Source organism: Antechinus flavipes, chromosome 6 (assembly GCF_016432865.1).
Source record: "Antechinus flavipes isolate AdamAnt ecotype Samford, QLD, Australia chromosome 6, AdamAnt_v2, whole genome shotgun sequence".
Taxonomy (NCBI): Eukaryota; Metazoa; Chordata; class Mammalia; order Dasyuromorphia; family Dasyuridae; genus Antechinus; species Antechinus flavipes.
The window spans coordinates 74,108,924-74,132,032 of NC_067403.1; the positions used below are offsets into that span (position 1 = coordinate 74,108,924).

Below are 23,109 nucleotides of genomic sequence, written 5' to 3' on the forward strand. Positions count from 1 at the left end.
GCAACCGCAAACTCCACAGGGAGCCTGCCAACCTCGTCCAATCAGAGCGTGGTTAATAGACCGGATGGGGCGGGGCACGCCGAGCCCTAAGGAGCGAATCAAAGCCTTCGAGTGGCCATAGGCGGAAGCGGAAGCGGAAGCGATCCAGGAGCTGTTGTTGGTGTGTTGGTGTGTTAGGGGGGACCGTGCGTTTGTTCTTTGGAGGTTTGGGGGGGAAGGGTCAGGAGGGGGCTGCGGGTCTTGGCCGTGTGGAGGCAGCTCCTTGAGGCCGCCGCCGCCGTCGCCATGGTGCAGGCAGAGCGTGGGGTGGCTGCCGGCTGAGGGCAGGGTGGAGGGAGGGGGGTGACGGCCGCGATTTGGCCCGTCCCGGCTGGCTCCGCCGTGTCCGTCCGAGCTGGGGCGATACCGGGGCGAGCTGGGCAAGGTGGGCAAGCGGCGCAAGCCGCGCCGGGCCAAAGCCGCGGGCCGCGGCAGCAGCAGGAAAAAGAGAGAGTCCTGCCTCAGAAGCCGCGGCGTTGGGTACGCCGGCACCGTCAGCCCCTGGTAAAGTAAAGCAAAGCAAAGCCGGGCTGCCCCCTCCCCACCTCTGGTTGTGCCACCCGAGCCCGTGCCCCAGGGAGGCCGGGAGGGCGGGCGACGGGCGGGGCGCCGGGGCCCTGGGCCTGCAGCCTCCCCTGCTGCTCTTCCTCCTCTCCTGCTCTTCTTTTCCTCCTCCTCTCTACTTCTGTTCTTTCTCCTCTTCTTCCCCTTCCTCTTTTCCTAGTCGTTTCCCTTTTCTCCTTTCTCCTTGAATTCTTTCTCTTCCTCCTTTTCTTTTTTTCCTCCTCCCCTCTCCTTCTACTCCTTTTTCTTTTCCTTTATTCCTCCCTTTCCTTTTCCTCCTCTTCTTTTCCGCCTTCTGTTCTTTCTCCTCTTCCCCTCCTACTCCTTTTCTCCTTCTCTCTTCCTCCCTTCCCCCCTTCCCCCCTTCTTCCTCTTCCCCGGGGTTGGTCTTGACGAAAACATGCCTTGCACCTGGAGGAACTGGAGGCGATGGATCCGGCCCCTCGTGGTGTTTCTCTACCTGGTGGCCTTGGTCGTGTCCCTGCCTTTATGCATATGGGAGCTGCAGAAATTAGAGGTAAGATGAGCGTGTCGTGGGGTGCTTTGGTCACCCTGTGCCTCCTACCCCTGGGAAAAGACATTTTTCCATTTAGATCTTCTTCTTACCTTTTTTCTCCAAAGAAACTTCATGTAGGTTCATAAATTTAGAGCTCTTAAGGACATCTGGTTGCAAAAACTCATTTTATAGATGAGGAAACTGAGAATAAGTGACTTGCCCAGCGACATGCATTTATGTCACCAAGACCCTCACTCCACATGCCTATTCATCTTAGACGGCTGCTTTAACCTGCCTTGTAGTCTTTTGAAACAATGCACAGGCATCTCAGAAATAATGTTTGAGGCATATAAAGAAACCTAGAACAACAACATTCTATTTAAGTTTGCTTCCCTGAAAAATCCATTTTCAGGAACAAATATTCCCTTTTTTTTTTTTTAATTTTGTGGGCTTTTTAATTTTAATTCGGATGATTTTGCCTAATTTTTTATAAGTGGAAAATGTTAGAAAGTGTTGCTGGAATAAAATTATCAAAATTATTTTGTTATTGTACACAGATTGGGTTTACTGCAATTATGTCAATTGATGTTTATGACACATCATGCATTTGCATTTATCAGTAACCTTTAGCTTCTTAAATTAAAAGACCCAATTAATTTTTCTTTTACTTTAAATCATATGTATCAAGGGTTTTGCAAAATAATCCTTGTGGTTCCATGCAACTTTTTTGATGTCACATTGTTATTATGACATCAATAAAGTAATTCTAAAGAGCCTGAAAGTTCCTAAGGTAAAAACTTAAGTTATGTAACCTTTTCAAGTTAAAACTGGTAAAACTCAAAGTGTTTAAACTCTTAATCTTTCATCAGCTCCAATTTGTGAGAGTATCCTTTAAAGTAAAACTTACAAGTATATTTATCAGTAAAACAAGTTTGAAGCTGTTTCACCGTAACTGAACAGACTTCATTTCCCTTCTCTCCCAAGGCCAGCAAATTTATTAGTTTAGAAAAGAATTCTTAAGAGGAGAAACTCCCACCAAATCTAATGTAACTTAATCAACTTAAGATTTTCCTGAGGGCCCTGAGGATCATACAGCCAATATATGTCAGCAGGATTTGAACCCAGGTCTTCTGATTCTTATGCTGGGCCCCATACTGCGCCATAGTAGCATAATAAAGTTTTTAAAAAGCAAAATGACTTACTACAAAATGACTTTAAAACACTTATGTCAAAAACTTTATGGTGTATTATTTTAGAAAGAGTGATGTTTTTAGACCTATAAGTCATACTACTAGTGTCACTTATTAATAAAACGTGTTTTGCCAGTATGTCAGTTTTTGGTAGTATATGTAATTGGCTTCTGATGCTTTTTAATTGAGATGCTTATTCAAACATTCCCTTTTTATTGCTGGGTTTCATAACCAGTACCTAGAGAATAATCATTATAGAAAGAACTTGAAGTTGTTAGACAAGCCCTAAAAAATATCTTCAAGTGTGGTAGTAAGTACTTAAGTAAACTGCAGGAATCAGTTATACAGAAGGTATTGCCTAGGAACATCAAAAAATAAGCATATTCCTTACTCTGTAAAAAGGCACATGAGTGGCAATAGTTGTGGTTCCTCATTTTTCCATAGAAGTATTTTCTTTTCTCTCACGACATCTAGATTTTGTTTTATGAGATGTTGATATAACTCAGATTAAGAATATCTGACTTGAAAATTCAAACTATGAACTTTAAGAAAAGCCTAGTGACTTTCAACTCATTCCACTGAATACAAGGCGGTTTTTGGCTTTGTTTTTGTTTGCTTGCTGGTGCTCTTTGTGTTCTTTGCAAAAGCGAAGCTGTTTTAGGTTTGAATCCTGGGTAATTGTATTAAACAACTTTCCACTTTAGGAGTTTGAGCTACTGTTTTTGTTGCTTATGCTTATGTGTATTGCACCTTGAGCAGGTCTCCATAGGGAAACTTTGAGCTGTTCTCTCTCACTTGCTTCCATTTCTTTCCTTGCCACCTCAAGAGCATCACTCTAACTCCACTCTCCCTCCCCCATCTCCCCAATTTGAAAGCCAAAAACACTGCACTTTTATGGGAGAAGAGAGACAAAAATAAAACAGTTCTAGAGGAGATATTGTACATATAAATTATGCAAAATGTATACAAACAAACAGTCATTTTGCTGGGGAGGATATAGGCAGCTAGAGAAAATTAAGAAAGGTGATCTCTGAGCTGAGATAATTTTTTTCCTTCTACATTTTATTGATAAGGATTTTTTTTTTAACATTACAAACATATGTAATGTATTACATTGGTCACTTACACTCCCCATTTTAAAAATAAATAGAAATGTATATTCTCTCCCTCTCAACCTATCTTATTGAAAAAGAAATCATTATTGTAACAGATATTGTCAAGCAAAATAAATTCCCTCAGTGACTCTATACAAAATTATATGTCTCATTCTGAACCAAAATTCATCACCTCTCTGTAAAGATAATAAATATCTTTCATCATCTGATCTCTGGAATTATGAATGATCATTAAATTGATTGTACTTCTTACAGTTTGTTTCTACAATGTTATTTTATTGCATAAATTGCTCTCGTTTCCTTTATTAGTTTTCAAATTTTTATAATATTGATGTTATAAATTTTTCTCCTGATTCTGCTTGCTTCCTTCTGCATCAGATCATATAAATGTCTTTTTTAAATCATATACTTTTTTGTTTTTTATATCAAAGTAGTTGTTCATAATATTCATATGCCATAACTCATTTACCACTCCTCAATTGATGAGTTTCCCTTTAGTTTCTAGTTTTTTTGTCACTGCAAAAAGAATTACAATATAAATATTTTTGCATAGAAAGTATTTTCCCCTCTTTCTTTGATCTCTTGAGAGATAGTCTTGCTAGATTACAAGTTACATACTGTTTAGTAATTTGACCCATTTCACAGGTCCACCTGTGTGCCTCTTTTCCCAGAGGTCCTCCAATATATATCATTTTACTTTTTTTGGTTATCTTTATCACTCAGATGAGTATGAGGAAAAATTGCAGCATTGCTTTAATTTTCATTTCTCTTATTAATTAATCATTTGGGACAGTTTTTTCACATGGTTATTGATGATTTATTTTTCTTCTTTTGAAAACTGCCTGTTCATATCTCTAGACCTTATCAATTTTGGATTGATTTTTTAAGTTTGAATTTAATTGAAATGAAATTAATTTGAATCAGTTCATTATTGTACATTGGAAATGATACTTTTATCAGAGAAACTTGCTGCAAATGTATGTGACCTAGACATAAAAGTTCACTTCCTAAACAAACTAGAGAAACATGAAGAAGAAAAAATCAGTGAATAAAAGAGTTTATGAAGTTTTTGCTCAAAGCCAGTAAAGCTAAGATTAAAAAGTATACTCTTGCATTGAGTTTTGAAGATAACGGGTTCTGATACAGAGATGGAGCAGCAGTACATTCCATCTATGAGATAGCCATCCTGTGTCAGCTTCAGCTTTGTAGGCTAGACTGGAAGCCTAGTCACTAGTTATGATATTGGTGAAAATGTTTTATTTTGAAACAACCCATATGCAATTTTGAAAATAGAAGCCAAGTATTATACTTTTATTGATTTGTTCCCATCCCCAGTCTATCCATTTTTGATATAGTCAACATAATAATTTGAATATCTGAATTTTGATGCAATGACAGTTCTATAGACTACTGGTTCATGAATATACACTGATTTTTTTTTTTAACCCCAATTATGCTGAAAGTGAAATCTCAATGCACAGTGGCAAAAAATAAATAAATAAATAAGCACAGTTTAGTCCACAGTGCCATAAACTACATACATTCTATATTTTCTATCCTTCCTATAGTAAACATTGGCATCAAGCAAGCAGTGTACTGAAAAGTACTTTCAAGACCCAATAGTTTAAAAGATCTTAGGTTATCAGTTTCTTAGTCTCAAAGTGTGTGTGTGTGTGTGTGTGTGTGTGTGTGTGTGTGTGTTTGTCTGTCTCTCTCTCTCTCTCTCTTTGTGTCTTTGCTGAGGCAATTGGGGTTAAGTGACTTGCCGGGGGTTACACAGCTACGAAGTGTTAAGTGTCTAAGGTCGGATTTGAACTCAGGTCCTCCTGACTTCAGGGCTAGCACTCTATCCAGTTCACCATCTAACTGCCCCTATGTAATATATTTTCAAAAGGAAATAAAGATTCCTTTTAAAATTTGCATAAATAAAAAAAATAATAAAATAAAATTTGCATAAATAATTTGTATCTTTGAAGATGGGAACTGATTTCACTTACAGGTGTTCTGATTGCAAATTCTGGCCTTTTCTCCCTACCTTGCTGCCTGATTGAGTGCTATTTGATTGTATAAATTGTTTCTGTAACTTAAATCACTATAACTTGTTTATTCACTTTTTAATGATAGTTGTACTTTTTTCTGACTAGTTGTGGCTGAGAAAGTTTTGCTGATATTGGACCACAGCCATTCTGTGTTGCAAAAGCCTTTTTGTTTTATTTTGTTTTTGTCATTTACAAAATAAAACCCATGTCTCTTTACCCCACTACAAGATGTGTAACCATACTCAGCAATATTTTAAGAATGTCCATTCTGACCCATAGGAAGAGCCCAGGATTTAATAGTATCATTGACTTAAGAATTTTCTCTCAAATTCCAAATATTAATAATTACACCGAATATAATATTGCTTAGTTCCACTAAAACTTTAGTTTTGGGTTTTGCAGAGGACCTGATAATTAAGTTTGATTATGGTATTGACAGTTTGTGGTGGAATTTTTTTTTTCTTTCTGCTTGCTTTAAGGACCACACGTAAAGCTCAGAAGAGCCAGGTGTCCCTTGGGCTGTGGTTTGCCCACCCTTGAATTAATTGGTGAGCATGATGATAATGTGAGCCAACAAAATGCAAGCATGTTTGTGATCATATAATTTGTTTGTGATCATGTAATTTAATTAGAGTTTATAGCAAAAAAAAATATGATTTTTATCATCTTTTTTCCTTTGTAAATGGTTTTATGATGCTATTAACAAATCTGTTAGAATTTGTAAATAAACAAAAGCAGATCACAAAACACTTTGCCTCTATTAGAGCTTTAAGTCTCTAGTAATTTAATTCTATAAAGTTCAATCTACTTTATGTTTATAAATATTGGCTTAAAAAGTACTTGACTATGTAAGTGATATTTGCTTTATATAGAATGAGAAAATTTCTAGAGGAGTCAAAAGAACAATAATTATTAGAAATCGTAAGGCAGTTTTAAATGGTGTCTTTCAGGAGCATCTTAGAATCCCACTGATTTAAATTCCAAATTTTATATATATTAGTTGATTATAGAACTGTGGTTCTCATCTCCTTAAACCCCTTTTAGGCATTCAGAGATCAATTAAGAAACATTAAGATACTATATGCCAGGCACTATGCACTGAGGATACAGAGATCAAAAAGAGGAAATGATCTCTTAAGAAGCTTACAATTTAATTGAGGAAATTGACGTGTGCTCCCTAAATTTATATAGATTAAATACAAAATTAGATGGGGGGGTGGGAATAGCTGTTGCTCTCTAGAAGGGCTTGGTATTCAAAATGATGTTTGAGTTGAAAGTTTAAGGAAGGGAGGGGGGATGCTTTGATTTGGAGATGAGAAATGAATTCATTTCAGGAATTGAGGGGATGACTACTGCAAAAGCATGGAGGTAAGAGAGTGCTCAGTTTGATTAGATTGTAGAATACTGGGAGAATAATTTACACTGAGGCTGGGAAGATAGTTTGGGACTAGGTTGTAAAGGGCTTTACATCCAAACAACCCTAGAGGCATTAGGGAACCACTGGAGTATGAGTAGGGAAGTGGTATGGTCAGTTTTGGTGGATGTAAGAGGAGGATGGTTTAGAGTAAAGGGAGACCAGTTAGGAGGATTTGACAAATAGTCCAGGGGAGAGATGATAAAAGGCCTGAAGTAATTTGGCAACTCTGGGAAAAAGAAAAGTTTGAATATAAAAAAAAAAAAAAAAAAGTGGCTACAGAAACAGCAACATCTGACAATTACTTGGATAGAGGTGGAGTGAGAAAGAAAGTAATCATTCAAAAATAACACCAAGGTTAAAAAAAAAAAAACTTGTGTGAGTCTGGAATAATTGTGGTATCCTCAACAGGAATAGGAAAGTTTGGTAAAAGGGTGAATTTTGGGGAAAAGATAATGAGTTCTGTTTTGGCCATGCTGAGTTTGAGATGTGTCTGAGACATCCCACTTTTGAAATACTGAACAGAAAATTGATGATAATAGATTGGAATTCAGGAGGGTTGATTGGATGGATGATTAGATGGATAGATAGATTGATCAATTGATCTTGGAGTAACTTAATTAAACCCATGGGAGTTGAGAAATCTGAGATATGAGGGGAGAAGTGAAGGAAATGAATATGGACTATTTTTTGAAGAGTTTGGCCCTAAAAGGGAGAGAGAGATAGAGTGATAGCTTGAAAAAATATTAGGATATTGTTAAGGTTTTTTATTGGTAGGAAGATTTAGGCATGTTTGAAGTATGGGGAGAGATTGAAGATTATAGACAAAGCTATAGCTGACAGAGCAATCTGCTGAATAGGGAATGGAATCAATATATGAAGACCTTTCTCCTTGTCAAGGAGAAAGATTATCTATTCTGAAGATGTTAAGAGTTACTGAGATGGTAGGAGGAAAAAGTAAAGTAACTGGTGTGATCTTCCAGTGAGAAAACTGAGAGAGAGTTGTGGGAGGCTCAAGAAGAAAGAAGTTTAGGACAGCTTTGGGAAGTGGGATAAGGGGTCAGTTCGGGGCAAAAAGACAAACTGTCTTAGAACTTTCTATCATATCTCAAGGTGAGTACAAAAATTTTGGTTGAAAATTGTTACTTTTTATATATAAATTCTTCTACTAAAATATTATTCAGATGGTTCATTGTTACATGAAAGTGACCTTGGGTTCTTGAAAATATTCCAGATGAATTCTCAAACTTAAAAGTTTAAATAGGGACAGCTAGGTGGTACAGTGGGTAGAGCACCGTCAGGAGGACCTGAGTTCAAATGTGGCCTCAGACAGTTAACATTTTCTGGCTGTGTGATCCTGGGCAAGTCACTTAACCCCAATTGCCTCAGCCAAAAAAAAAAAAAGTTAAATAGATTTTGTACCTATTGTCCAAGGACAAACCTAGTTAGATTTGAAGATACAGTGTACAAAGGATTAGTTACAACAAATTAAACATTGAAGAGTGGCTACGAAGTAAAATATTGGATCTCCAGCATCTTCTTTGTGACATTTTGGAAGAGGGAAAGGGAATTGAGGTAACAAGGATACAGTAGAACTGCAAATCTTGCTTTTAAGTAGAATGGGATTTCATTGTCATAATGACTCCTGGGGAAAAAAAGAAATATTTTGGAAATTGGAAGTTCCAATCCCAGATTTCCCACTTAGTATCTTTGTGACTTTGATTCCTTTTAGGGTCTGTTTCCTCATTCATAAAATTGAGGGTATTGGACTAGGGGACCTTAAGCTTACCTTCTGACTCTAAATCACAGTCTGTACATTTAAAGGAAAAGTATCAGTAGTGATAGGTAATTCAGCACATTTATTGAATGACCGCTATGTGCAAGACTCCCTTAGAAGCTAGTATTGACGTGTTGTAATGGAAAAATGTTCTGTATTCCCTTGTAACCAGATCCATGTGATGAAGTAATGAAGTCAGTCCTAGATATATTTATTTATTTTTTGTGAGGCAATCAGGGTTGAATGACTTGCCAGTGACTTGCTCAGAATCACACAACTTTTTAGTGTCTGAGGTCCTGTTTACACTCAGGTCCTCCTAGTTCCAGGGCTAGTGCTTTATTGTACCACCTAGCTGACCTCTCTTAGTGTAGCATTTTCAAAGTTTTAAAATTTTTTAATATTTCCCAAGTCCTCTCTGTTTTATGGGGATTGATTGTATTTAAGATTTCTATTCTGGTCAGAACTTGTAGTTTTTATAAGACGTTTTTTGTTTGCTTAATGGTGCTTCTAAATTTCTTATATTCATTCAGTGAACATGTATTAAGCAGTTATTGTGTGCGATGGACTATGGAAAGGAAAAAAAAACACTAATAAGAAAGCCCCTTCTTCAAAGGCATGTTGTAACATATATAGAGCAGGACTGACTGACTGAATATTTCATTATTGTATAAAGAATTTCCATATAAGGAAAGTTCTGTCATTAATAACACTTTCTCATTACCTTAGAATCATAAGCTAGGTCACCATGCCCAGAGTCACACATCCAATATATATGTTGGAGGGAGGACTGTAAACAGGGTCTTTCTGGCTCCAGGACCGAGTCTCAGTTCACTCTACCAAAATATTATAACATAGGCCAAAAAAAAGTGACTACATAAAAGAAATCTATCTAAAACTCAGTGAGTTTAGATGAAGGGAAAAAAACTGTTAAGGCAGTCAGGGAAGATTTTATATAAGTGGTATGGAATTTTATCTTAGATCATGTCCTATCTAACACCAGAACAAATATTTTAAAAAACATGGTATTTTAGACTAAAAGAATCTTAGAGATCATTTTTAAGTAGACTTAAGATGATTTCATATCATGATTTTTAAAATTTAGTGGATAATTATTGAATACTGTTGCATATTCTATATTTGAAATAGATTTCTTTTGCCCTACTGGCAAATTGGAATATTTTATTTTAATTCATTTAACATGTTGCATTCTAAGTATCTGACAATGGAGAAGAAAAGAATAGAATTCTGGGAACTCTTAAAGAATGGAAAAGATGAAAAGGAACAATTTGGAATCATCAAATTAAAAGAACGGAAAAGAAAAAAATAAATGGTTGCTTACTATTAACTTTTAGAAGGTGTTAGCTATGCTTCTCTCATATGATGCTCAGCATTGTTGTAGGGTTGAGCATTCTTAGCCCTTAATAGCCATATCAATTGGGAGATTTTCCTTTAGGAATATTCTTCCTAATTTATGATAAAAGGCAACAGGAAAATTTGGTTTAGAGGAATTAGCTTTATAACCAACTTGAATGAAGAGCCTCTATTAAAAGAAAAGAGAGAGGTATACTTTTGAAATATTTTGCACTTACTGTGATAGAAAGTTACTTCTTGGAATTAAAAATAGAAACTTTTTTTTAAAAGGCATGCTTTTTTGTTCTTTAGTTTTTAATAGTGAGATATTTATGCTAACTTTTTTTTTTTTTTTTTAAGGTTGGGATACACACAAAAGCATGGTTTATTGCTGGAATCTTTTTACTAATGACCATACCAATATCTTTCTGGGGAATTTTGCAACATTTAGTGCATTACACTCAACCTGAACTACAGAAGCCAATAATAAGGTAATAGCTTACTTAGTTTTAATCTTACAATTACCCTGGAGATTTTTCAAGAATATGTTGAGTATTTTATGAAATTTGGTAAATTGTCTTCTTTGCTTTCTAAATAGGATTCTTTGGATGGTGCCTATATACAGCTTGGATAGTGTAAGTATGCTTCCCTTTATCTCATTACTTGAGAACTTGTATACTCATAGTACCTACATTTTCAGAATTTATATCATTAAAATAAATTTGACTAAATAAATACTGTATTTGTTAAAAATCACTAGTAGTAATAATTCCATAATTTTGCTTCTAAATACTGTTTGATTTTTGAAAAAATAGTTATCAAAATATAATTAGTCAATCCTCAACTACTTTTAGTTGATTGATTAACCACAGGAATCTTTAAATAAATTTATTAGCATTATCACCAAATTAAGTACTTGTTGAAATAAACAGAAATTTTGTTTAGCACAGAAGAAGCTGAAAAAAATTTTAATTTAGACATTCCTTTTTTATGTCAGCAAATTTGAGAGAACTTGTGAACAATTGTGCTTTCTGTTCTCAGCATGAGGTTGGTGGTTTTGGAGAAGTTAAGGGGTTGAGGCAGAATGCAAACAGGAGGATAAGTTCTCCCTTAGAGGAATGTTGCAGGATTTTGCATGCTATGATGCTCTGTTTTTTTTCATGCTCCTGCTGCCTTAACTTAGTGTTGATCATCAAGATTTGATTGTCCAGTAAAAATAACATTCTAACCTGTTGCCTGAACAGAAATCCTCCCACAGTCATTTTTTCAGAAGTAGTCATTCAGCTTCTGCTTGCAGAGCTCAAGTGAGGGCTGCTTATCCTAGGACCCAACAGGAACAACTACTACTACTACTATATAGAGAGAGAAAGTTTTTTTATATAAAAATATATATATGGTTTTTATATATATAAAACATTTGATCTCTATTTCAATATAATTTTTACTACTATTACTACTATATATATATATAGTTTTTATATATATAAAACATCTCTATTTCAACATATTTTTTTTCTTTTGTAGTCACTATTTATGCAGTTAAATATATCATTCTTAGAAAAGACCATAAACTTCACCAGACAACCAAAGCCTTCCATGATACAAAGTTAATTCCTGATACAGAATGAGGGGAAAGTATCTAATTTTGGATAATGGATTATTAGAGGTTTTCCTTACAATTGGCCAATATCTGCCTCATAACTTCCATCTATTATTTCTAGCTCTGCCCTCAGGGGCAAAGTAGAAGAAATTGTTTCTCCTCCTTATCAGAACCCTTGAAATAGGGATTTTTTAAGTCTCCCTTTCCTTCTTCCCTACCTAAGTCTTCTCTTCTCCAGACTAAGCCTTCACAGTTTATTCAGCAGGAGCCTTAGAGGCTTTGTCCCCCAGACTCTTCAACTTTTCACTATCTTCTGAGTATTCTTCTAATTTGTCCTTCTTAAAATGTGTCAGCAACTGACCACAGCATTCCCAGTGTCATCAGAAGAGGCCAGAGTGCTGTCTTCCCTGGCTCTGGACTCTGTCTCTTTGGATGAAGACTTCTTTTGGTTGTGTGCCATGGCTATTTATTGGCTCATTGAATATGTCATCCAAACCACAAAGTGACTTACTTAAGTCATACAACACACGCCAAACGCCTACACACCATTTTAGCCTTCCAGTTTGTTTCACCGAGAAATGGAGGCCAGCTATTACAAAATGCCTTACCTCACTTGTGAAATCTGACTTTTAAAAAAGTATCTTCAAAAGGAGGAATTATATAGATCTCCCAACTAAGGGAGTATTGGTGAATGTCTGATAAAACAGACTTACCCCCAAAGCTGCTTAAACCAGGGGTCCTCAAACACGGGCCAAATGCAGCAACTGAGGACGATTATCCCCCTCACCCAGGGCTATGAAGTTTCTTTATTTAAAGGTCCACAAAACAAAGTTTTTGTTTTTACTATAGTCCGGCCCTCCAACAGTCTGAGGGACAGTGAACTGGCCCCCTATTTAAAAAGTTTGAGGACCCCTGGCTTAAACTTTCAAGTCTCATATACTCAATGAAAATCCCCAGGTTTGTCTGGTGAGCATGGTTGTGCTGGAGGGGGAGGGTGAAGTTATACCCTGAAAGTATCCCTTTGTGTCAGTTCTAGATTTTTGACTGTCTTCTACATAGTTGAACATGCCCACTTTTAATATAATGCAGTTTGTTATGTACAAAATGTTTACCTCACAACAATTATGGTACAATTATTGTTTCCTTGATGTTTTAAATTGGTTCCCTTATAACTGCATTCAGAAAATCCAATTTGAATCATTGCTTCATTTGATTAAAAGGCAAAAGAAATTAATTCACATTTATCCAGCTTAGAATTCCAAACCATTCTCAAATATCATTATCTATTTTCATTCATCTTCCCATACATTTCAAAATCTAAGGTTAATGATTTCAGATTTTCACATTAATAAATTTGACCAAATTAGCTACATATCAAACATCCAAATCTAACAAAAACACTTCATAGCTTACAAAATGCTGCCCTTGCAGCAGCCCATTTTACAGATGAGTAATCAGAGACTCCAAGAGTTTGTTTCCCAGAATCTCATAGCTAATGATTTAATAGCTGGAATTTGAGACCAAGTCATGATCTGATCTTTATACCAAATAAAGGCTAAACAGGAAAGGATCTGAGGCAATTTCAGATATTTACATGACAAGAAATATAGTACTCAGTAGTGTATAAAATGTACTGAGAATTGGAATGTTGATCCATTGTCATTGGGGTGAAATAATTTTAACTTCTGTTTTTCATAGTGGATAGCTTTGAAGTATCCCACCATTGCAATCTATGTGGATACTTGCCGAGAATGCTATGAAGCTTATGTCATATACAGCTTCATGGGATTCCTTTCTAATTATCTGACTAACCGGTATCCAAATCTGGTGTTAATCCTTGAAGCCAAAGATCAGCAGAAACATTTGCCTCCTTTCTGCTGCTGTCCATCATGGGCAATGGGAGAGTAAGTATGTTTGTTCTCATCTTAATGCCTTATCTATTCAATGCTTCACTGCTCAGTCAGACTTTGTTATTATTTAGGGTGATGTGCAGAGATTTAAGGTAGTCTCTTCCCTTCAAGGAAATTACAGTCTCGTTAGAGAGGTGTGTTTTAGGAACATTGAGGTGTTCAAATGAATTGAACACTAACGGCAAGATAAGGAAATGAGTTAGGTGGTTCTTACACTCCAATCCTGATTTTGCCATACTACATGAGTGTGACATTGGATATACACTAGAGCTTAGTTTCCTCATTTGCAAAATGAGAAGTTTTTGAATTATGTCATTAATAAGGTCCCTTTGATCTAGTCATCAGATAGTAGTAGGTTGAACTAGTTTGGTGGCAGATAATGAAGGACGTAAAATTAGATAGTTTAGTAAGTTAATCTAGATAAGTAAAAGTCATTCAAGAAACTTAAGTTTTTGCTTTTGATTCTTTCAATAGAAAATTAAAGGTAAATTTGAGGTAACTTTAGAGTACTTTCACCTTCCTTTTCTAAGATCCCATTAGGGTGCCGAGGTTGAAAAATGTGCCATCTTACATAGATATTCCTTGGCTATATAACTTCCTGACCCAACTTGGTGAGTCATGGAATCAAAAATCTTGAAACTTAAAAAAAAAAAAAAAAATCTCCAAATAGCAAATAACTTTTACTCTGTATCTGATAACAATGAATAACTGTGGTGGTATTTGTGTTTGGAGTAGTTTAAATTACTTATTACAAATGCTGAGTTTTATGGTTAGATTCTTAATCTACCAATACTGATTTTTATCTTGAACAAATATTGATTGGGTTATTGTTATAATTTGAATCCGCTACTTATACAATTATTTATTTTCTACAATTATGCCTAAGTTTTACAGTTGTGTCCCAATGAAGCTTTTTTTTTTTAAGTAAATGAAACCTTTACCACCTTCACCCAATTCCTTTATTGGCAGCCCTTCTAGTGGGTGTTTTTTCTCCCCTTTCTATCTTATATTCCAGTTTTAAAAGAAAGTTTTTTAAACTAAAACAGTAACTTTCCCAGTGCAGAGAAGATGTGAGCAAGGAATCTTAAGGCAGAAGAGACAATTTAAAATGTCAAAAAAAAGTGATTTTTTTTTTTTGTGTGTGTGTGTGCCAAAGCTAAGCCTTAACTGTAATTTTCTATGCTTGCTTTTTAGATTGTTAACCCATAATCAGATAATATTTCATGCCTCTGAAATGCATCATGTAGATTAATTGGGTTGATTTTTACAGTGTGTAAGTAAACAAGTCCACAGATCCAAGTTTTTATATTTGATCTAAGACTTACAACAACAGACTGTCTCTAATCTGAGCTTACATATATGTATACTTGATCACCTATGGGACTAGATAAGATTGTTTAATATCAGCCAAGAAACTGTTGAGCAGTATCTTTTGATATAGACAATTGAATATTTCATAGTGTAAAGCCAATCACTGTGAGTCTTTGGTTTTTATGAAGTTTATATTTATAATCTTAGAAGTTCAACAGTATGTATGTCTCTTGACACCATGTGAAAAGAAAATTGAGAAGCATCTTTTATCTATTTAACGTGATTCATTTTTAAAATTTATATTGGGGAAGGGGTGATAATATTTACCTCTACTTTGAAAAAAGCTATTATGCTATTAACAATCTGGAACAATATTGTCCTTGCTAGGATAGATGTAGTGTAGCTTATTTGTTGATGGCTAAAGTTATCAAAGGGAAGAGACAGCATTTATTTCTAGTTGTCTGCAATTGTCTATTCCTCTTTTGTTTTATTCTCTATACTTCTAAGTGGAGTACTTGAGAAAATGAGTTAGGAAGAGTAGTTGAAGTATTGAATTAATATTTGCATTTCTTTCACAGAGTATTATTGTTCAGATGCAAACTAGGTGTATTGCAGTATACTGTTGTCAGACCATTCACAACTATTATTGCTTTGTAAGTATGTAAATGTGGAAAGAATATTTTGGAAGCACTTCATTATATTGCCTTTTGCTTTGTTGGAACTGTTAAGGACATGTCACTTATTCGGATGAATAATATAGGCATTAAGGAAACTTATTTTATTGTTATATTTATTATATTATTTTAGTATTATTACATCTTGCTTGACTTAGTATGTAATGGCAAGAAAATGCTTTTTAAAAATTCTTATGTCATATAACCTTCAAAATAACCAGCATCTTAGCGGAGCTTTATATTTGAGCTTTACACATGGTTAATTAGAAAATGCCCAAAATTATTAAAAATAACAAATTTGTTATTTTCAGAATTTTTTTGTATAAAATAAAGAACACAAAAGTCAGAATTAGTGTATTGCTTCAACTTTAATTTGTATACATTTTCCTGAAAATGATTTTAACAGATACTAAAAAGCTAAGAAAAGAATTTAAAATCTTACAATTTCTCTTTGCTAAATTTAGAAACTCCATTTGAGTTTACAATATCCAATAAACCTATTTTCTGGGTGTGAGAAGGTAGTAAATAATATTAATTAATAGGACTTATATAATCTGCCATATAGCTAGAAGAGTAATCAGCACTTTAAAAGAGAGGTCCTGCTGGCCCCTTTCCTTTTGCTTCTAAGTCATTTTTAGTCTCATTGGCTTTACATTAGATTGGCATTATGTATCCAATGTGTGAGTCTGTTTTATTTTGATCTTCCTACTAGATTTGATGGACATAAATTTTCTTGTAACATTTTTACAAAAATAGTTTTGTTGAAACTTTTAAGCAATATATTTATCCAGATTTGAATATTAGACTCTCATTAATAATTAACATTTTAGAATCTTTGAAATGAGTTTTTCATAAGACTTTGAAATTATGTTGTAAATGTGATTTTAAATGTTTCTCTTAAACCATTTTTAGAATCTGTGAGCTGCTTGGTGTATATGATGAAGGGAACTTTAGCTTTAAAAATGCTTGGACTTACCTAGTTATATTCAACAACGTGTCACAACTGGTGAGTAAGAATATGATTTTTGTAAGTAATGATGTAATGCCAGGGAAACTGAGGCAGGATAGAGATTAGAGAACAATTTAATAATTTATTTAAAAGGGAGAGATTTACTGGGACCAAATGGATCCATGGTTTGGTCCCAAGGCTGAATGAGACTATTGTCTCCCAAGAATCCAACAGTGAATGTCAGATACAAGATTCTTTTATAGGGTAACAAGAACAATGACATAATGGGGGAGGTACCTGGATGGGGATCACCTAATGGGGGGAGGCACCTAGGATGACATAATGGAGGAAGGTACTGGAGAGGCTTCTGTTGTTCTAATATCTAAAATGGATAAAGACCTTTATCCCATCAAACATTTAGAGGGAATGATTATAGCCTAAGGTCTAAGATATAAGACCTTTATCCTAACATTAAGAGGGAATGGTTATAACCTGAGGCAGAGTAACTGAATAGGACGATTAGGGAAACTGGGTCAGGACATTAAAAGAGAACTGTGGCACAACATTGACAGTACTCAAACTAAATACCTGTGACTAAATCCTCTGTGAATATACTTGGTTGGAAATGTTCTGTAAATTTGATACACTTTCAAATTTGATTTTCTAAGTTTCCCACATTGAGAATTTGAGAATCTATTAATTGTTTGATGACTGTACCTTGATCAATTTATGTTTTGCCTGTCAGTTACGTATGAGCCATTATAGTTCAGCATCAGATGTGAGAGAGATAATAATGGCCTACTGAACTTGAGATAACTTAGACTAGACATTGAATAAAAGAAGAAGTTTAATTTTGTTATTGACGATATGATAGTTAAAAGAATTGATTGGAATTGAGGCAGTAATTCTAAATTAAATGTCATCCAATATCTTTCAAATTTTAAAAGGGAGATGATTAGAGATAACAAGAATTAGATAATATATAAACAGATTATTTGAAGATATCTATCTCTGTTTAGAATGAACAGATAAATGTGTCATAGTATCAAAAGCTTCAGCACAAAAGCATTAATTACCAATACAAAGTCAAGTTCTGCAAGTCAATGCTAAACTAAATAGTTTAATGGTAACTATGAATAGTTTTCTCTTAGTTCTAAATTCAGTTATTTTGCTGCTAACTTCACTTTACTGTCAAATTTCACTTTTACATTATGTATTTGCCTTCAAGTTTTTACCAAAATAATTTTAATACAGAATGCTGTAAAAATCAATTGGGATGTTCTTGGGCATTTGTAAATTCTACTGTTGTGTATAACAAGGCTTTTTAAGAGTCAACTTCAATGAATAGTCGTTTTCTGTAAGTATTTTCTTCATAGCTTCTCTGGAGAAGCTTCTATATTTAAAAATGAATATTTTCAAGAAGATATTAAAACATTTTCAGTCTTTTATTAATATTTTATGTGGGGTATATTTTTGAACAATAAAAATGCATGGAAAAACAGAATTTAAAATAACTTTAATATATCCATCCATTCCCAGGGAAATAATTCCCAGAACAATATACCTTGTCACTTTTTCTCTTTTGTCTTCCCACGCGCGCACATGCTCACTCGTGCTCTTGCTCTTTTTCTTTCCTCTCCCCCTTTTATCTAGGTTACAACAAGTGCTATTCCTCTTAATAGAATTTCATCAAATCTAAGACATCAAAAGATTGTTTTTTTTTTTTTTTTTAGTTTGCTATGTATTGTCTTGTGCTGTTTTATAAAGTACTATGGGAAGAACTAAATCCAATTCAGCCTGTTGGCAAATTTCTTTGTGTAAAGATGGTTGTTTTTGTTTCCTTCTGGTAAGTGCTACTTTTTTACCAAATTCTTTAGTTTATGAAAAACTAATATAACTATTAAGAAAAAGTATATGGAAAAAATTAATTGGTCATTTTGAACTGGTTGAAATGTTTAGTTTTCTAGTATGATAACAGTAACTTTGCATTTGTAGTGTGTGTCATACAATTTTACGTTCAGTTGTAACTTCTGCCCTTAGTGAGATTATATTATGCACCATTCATAATAAATGTACCTTCATTTAGATTTATCATCATTTGCTTTTATACAGTTTAAACTATTAAACATAAGACATGATAGTCTAACTCTAGTCAAAAACTGTACACATTATATTATGTAGAGCTTTATTATTTACAAAGCACTTTTCTTTAAATAATTTACAAAGCACTTTTTTTTAAGTAACTCTTGAGATATAAGTAATGCAAGCATAATTATCCCTATTTAACAAACTCCTCATGAAGTTTATGAATGAACATTGGTCTTAATTCTATTTGAGGAACAGCAACTATCCATTTTTTTTTATCTTAATAGTATTTTTTTCAATTACATGTAAAGACAATTTTCAATGTTCCTAAGATTATAGAGTTCAAAATTTTTTTCTCCCTCTCCCCTACTTCCCCACACCAAACAATCTAAGTTATACATACAGTCATTTTAAACATATTAGTTGGGAAAGAAAAAAAAATTAAAATGAAATTAGTGGGCTTTGTTTTGCATTTAGTCTGTATAATTGTTTCTTTGGTTGTGAATGACATTTTCCATTCTAAGTCTGTTGGAATTGTCTGGGGTCACTGTATTGCTGAGAAAAGCTAAGTATATCACAATTGATTACTATACAGTGAGCAACTATCCATCTTTTTAAGATATTATACAGATAGGTATTAACTGATTCATATACCATAACTTGCCAATTTCTACTGGTCTTAAAATATATAAAATGACAAACAACAGTTTTAATATATAATCTAAATTTTCGTGTGTTAAACATTGAATTCAGTGTCTCTGACACAGATTACCTTTTCATAAACATGTTCCCTGTAGGCAAGCAGCGATCATAGCTTTGTTGGTCAAAGTTGGAGTTATTTCTGAAAAACACACTTGGGAATGGCAGACAGTTGAAGCTGTGGCTACAGGTCTACAAGTAAGTCTCACTCCTTGGATGCAGTCACAAATGTTCTCTTTTCCACTCATCTTCCTCTCTGATTCAGGTCTTCATTACTTGCTTGGATTTTCAAAAAAGGTCTCCTAATCAGCTTCCATGCCTCAAGCTTATCTTCATTTTCAACACTTAGATCTCAGTTTCCTCATGTAAAATGAGATTGGACTTAAAATGATCTTTAGTTCCTTCCCATATTGCATTATAGAGTTATAGATTTAGAACTAAAAAATCACCTATTCCAGAAGTCCTTCATTTTATAAATGAGACCCAGATAGTAGAATAAGTTGCCCTTGATCACGTGGTAAGTAGCCAGAATACAACCCTCTCTAACTCTGTGAATTAAAGTGGAATTGTTCCTATGTACAACAAACAAAATATAAAGATTATGACTACCATCTCTGCTCTTTTATAGGATTTCATCATCTGTATTGAAATGTTCTTTGCTGCTATTGCTCATCACTACAGCTTTTCCTACAAACCCTATGTGCAGGAGGCAGAGGAAGGCTCATGCTTTGATTCTTTTCTTGCAATGTGGGACATTTCAGACATTAGAGATGACATATCTGAACAAGTAAGAAATGTTGGTAAGTATTTGGCAAAAACTATTTATTTTTAATTTGTCTAGGTATATATCTCTGTATCTATACTGGCACCTTATTAAGAATTTATTGTGGACCAGGATTTGGTAGAAAATGGAGTCAAGAACTTTATTACTGAAGGATTTTATATGAAGGCAGTCCTATCACACAAGCCTATTGTAAGAAGGTTCTAGCATATATTTAAAAAGTGGTTTATTTTGTGTTTGTCAGAATTATTAACAAAGATTCTCATAAAACTTTTGCATTTCCTTTCAAGGAAGGACAGTCCTGGGTCATCGTAGTAAAAAGTTTTTTCCTGATGAGGAGGAACAAAATGAAAATACAAGTTTATTATCATCATCTCAAGACCAGATTTCTGTTGCTTCTTCTATGCCATCTTCACCCTTGGGTCATTACCAAGGGTTTGGACACACTGTGACACCACAGATTACACCTATTTCTTCTAAGATGCCTGATGAAATTTATAATGCAGGAAATGAAGAATCTTCAGCTAACTATAAATCTGTGGCCTCCTGAACATTCAGAGGAATAAAGTTTCTTCTGTCCTCCATGTTACTTCATAACCTGGTATCCCATCACTTAAGAATTTTGTGCTTGGGACAATACTAAACTCATGGAAAATTCCAGCACAAAGATGGTTGGTGAAAGCCAGGGTGTGTATAAAGGTAGAGTGGAATTTAAAACTGAATTAAGCACATTTTGTGTATCAAATAATCAGTCTAAATTTCCTAAGACTTGATTTATTTCTTGGTGTCAGAACACAAAATGCTTATATTTGATGAAGAGAAGAAAATGACTGCAACTATAACTGACATTAAACTACTCTGTCTAATAGATGGACATGAAAATCAATGTTTTCTACCCTTGCTGCATGGATTAGAATGCTGCTGAATTAACCTGAAGAGTGGACTTTATAAACAATTAGGTAAATGAATTAGTGCAACTTGATCATAATTAAAGTTAATGGTTACTTATACAGGTTGTGCTTACATAACCTTTAAATAACTAGATTTTATTCTATTCAATAAAAGAAGTAACTTCTAGTCTGTTGTTTGTAACTGTTTTCTTCATATTGTTAGTTACTCATAGCATAGTAATAGTAGAATAAAAAGGGGCTGGACTAGAAATTAGAGAATACCAAGTCTCCAATTCTGTAACACCCCCAAGATGGGAACAAATCTCACCAAGGGGCAGTCAGCTTAGATCTGGCAGTAAGGAGTCTGTTACAAAGAATTCTTGTTTGGAAGGATATTTAGCCAAGCAAGCAGAGAAAAGGGGAGACATTTAAAATGAAAATGAGGAAACAGAGAAACATGATGGGGGGGACATTTCCTATCAAAATTGTAGGATCCTATTTAAGAAGTTGTTAATTAATTGTAGCAACTGAAAATATTTTCTCTGACAGTGGTATGTAAGTTACAGGCTAACCAGTTTATTCATTATTATCAGTCATTTTAATGTTGAGGAGGGGAAGGCAGGAACTGTATCTTTTTTTTTTAATCTTTTTATTTTTAAAAAACATACATAGATGGTTTTCAATATTCACCCTTGCAAAACCTTGTGTTTCAAAATTTTTTCCTCCCTTCCCTCATCCCCACCTCTAGACAGCAAGTAATCTATGTTAAACATGTGTATTTCTTCTATACATATTTCCACAATTATGTTGCACAAGAAAAATCAGACCAAAAAAGGAAAAAAATGAGAAAAAAGCAAGCAAACAGCAGAAAGAGTGAAAATGCTGTTGTGATCCACACTCGGTCCCCACAGTGTCTCTCTGCATGCAGACGACTCTCTATCACAAATCTATTGGTACTGACCTGAACCATCTCATTGTTGAAAATAGTGCGTGCAAGAACTGTCTTATCAAAAAAACGAAGAGTCAATTGTCACAAGTACTCTTGAAGGTGGTATAGACTCCCAAGTCATTCTTGGCATACATTTTTGTGCTTTAAAATATAGATAGTATATTATAAGTATAGTTTAGCTAATACTTCTGTATTCTCATATGTGTGTGTGTGTTTTTTTTTTTCAACTAGGAGAGATAGCAATTCACCAATTCTTCAAGCCTATTCCAATCACATAAATCCTCCATAAAGACCTATTGAATCATTGTCTTCTTTTTTTAAAGTTTTTTTTTCTAGTTCAAAATTCTCTTCCTCCTACACCTCCCCCACATAATGAAAAGACAAGCAATATGATGCCCCTTGTACACATGAAGCTGTGCAAATTTTATTTCCGTATTAGCCATGTTGAAAAAAAATGACCAAAAAATATGCTTTGATCTAGTCTCAGAATCATCAGCTCAATCTCTGGAGGTAGATAGCATCTTTCATGAATCCCTTGGAATTGTATTGAATCATTTGTCTTGATCAGAGTATCCAAGTCAAATGACTTGTTGACAGCTGATCATCATGCAATATTCCTAGTTAATGTGTACAATGTTCTGGTTTCATTCATTTTGTTTTGCAGGTTTTTCTGAAACTCCACATCATCATTTTCTTAGCAAAAAGATCTTCCAGCACAACCACATACCACAACTTATCCAGCCATTTCCCAATTGATGGACATCCCCTCGATTTCCAATTCTTTGCACCCTCAAAAAGAAGTGCTACAAGTAGAATCTTTCCCTTTTTCTTTGATCTCTTTGGGATATAATTTGGCCAGTAGAATCTTCTTAGAAATCTTCCTCTCTTAATTCACTGGATACTAGAGAAATCTGTGCTCCATTATTCCTGATTATGGGAGCAACTCAAATCTTGTCACATCTACTTTAACTGATAAAATACTGTAACCTAATAATGATTACTGTCCTCTCATAGTAAAACATGCTGAAACCAACCTGAGTAGAGTTGCTTCTAACTAACTTTGCTTTTTCCTAATCACACCTTTGGCCTCTGAGCAATTGAGAGCAGAGATATTTTTACCAGTTGCTAAGCAAAGATAGGCAGTTTTGGTTACTTAGTTGAAGCTACTTTAGGATATATTTCTTTTAGCTCCTTGCGGGGTACAGCTGCCCAAAAATATGTGATGATAATGAATTCATCTTTTTTTTGTATTAAGGCATCTCATGCCAAGTATATGT

The 23,109-nt window shown here is 34.6% G+C and overlaps 1 protein-coding gene across 2 annotated transcripts; it reads left to right on the top strand.

Moving 5' to 3' along the window:
- The first annotated feature begins 269 nt into the window (after positions 1-269).
- TMEM184C (transmembrane protein 184C) lies at positions 270-21,070 on the top strand. 2 transcript variants are annotated; one of them, XM_051963903.1, is made up of 10 exons: positions 270-1,120; positions 10,345-10,475; positions 10,583-10,619; positions 13,283-13,488; positions 15,384-15,458; positions 16,392-16,485; positions 18,162-18,274; positions 19,311-19,410; positions 19,841-20,012; positions 20,284-21,070. In XM_051963903.1, the coding sequence occupies exons 1-10, from the start codon at positions 1,004-1,006 to the stop codon at positions 20,541-20,543; spliced, it is 1,305 nt and encodes a 434-aa protein (XP_051819863.1). In that variant the 5' UTR covers positions 270-1,003; the 3' UTR covers positions 20,544-21,070. The 2 variants fall into 2 exon arrangements, with proteins under 2 accessions (XP_051819863.1, XP_051819864.1); XM_051963904.1 differs by lacking the exon at positions 270-1,120 and adding an exon at positions 5,798-5,991.
- The last annotated feature ends 2,039 nt before the right edge of the window (positions 21,071-23,109 follow it).

Excerpts from the sequence above, each read along its gene's own strand:
- TMEM184C (XM_051963903.1), top strand. The coding sequence starts at position 1,004 with ATGCCTTGCACCTGGAGGAACTGGAGGCGATGGATCCGGCCCCTCGTG. Across the intron at positions 1,121-10,344 it reads GGGAGCTGCAGAAATTAGAG|GTTGGGATACACACAAAAGC; the intron begins GTAAGATGAGCG and ends TTTTTTTTTAAG. Across the intron at positions 16,486-18,161 it reads TCAACAACGTGTCACAACTG|TTTGCTATGTATTGTCTTGT; the intron begins GTGAGTAAGAAT and ends TTTTTTTTTTAG.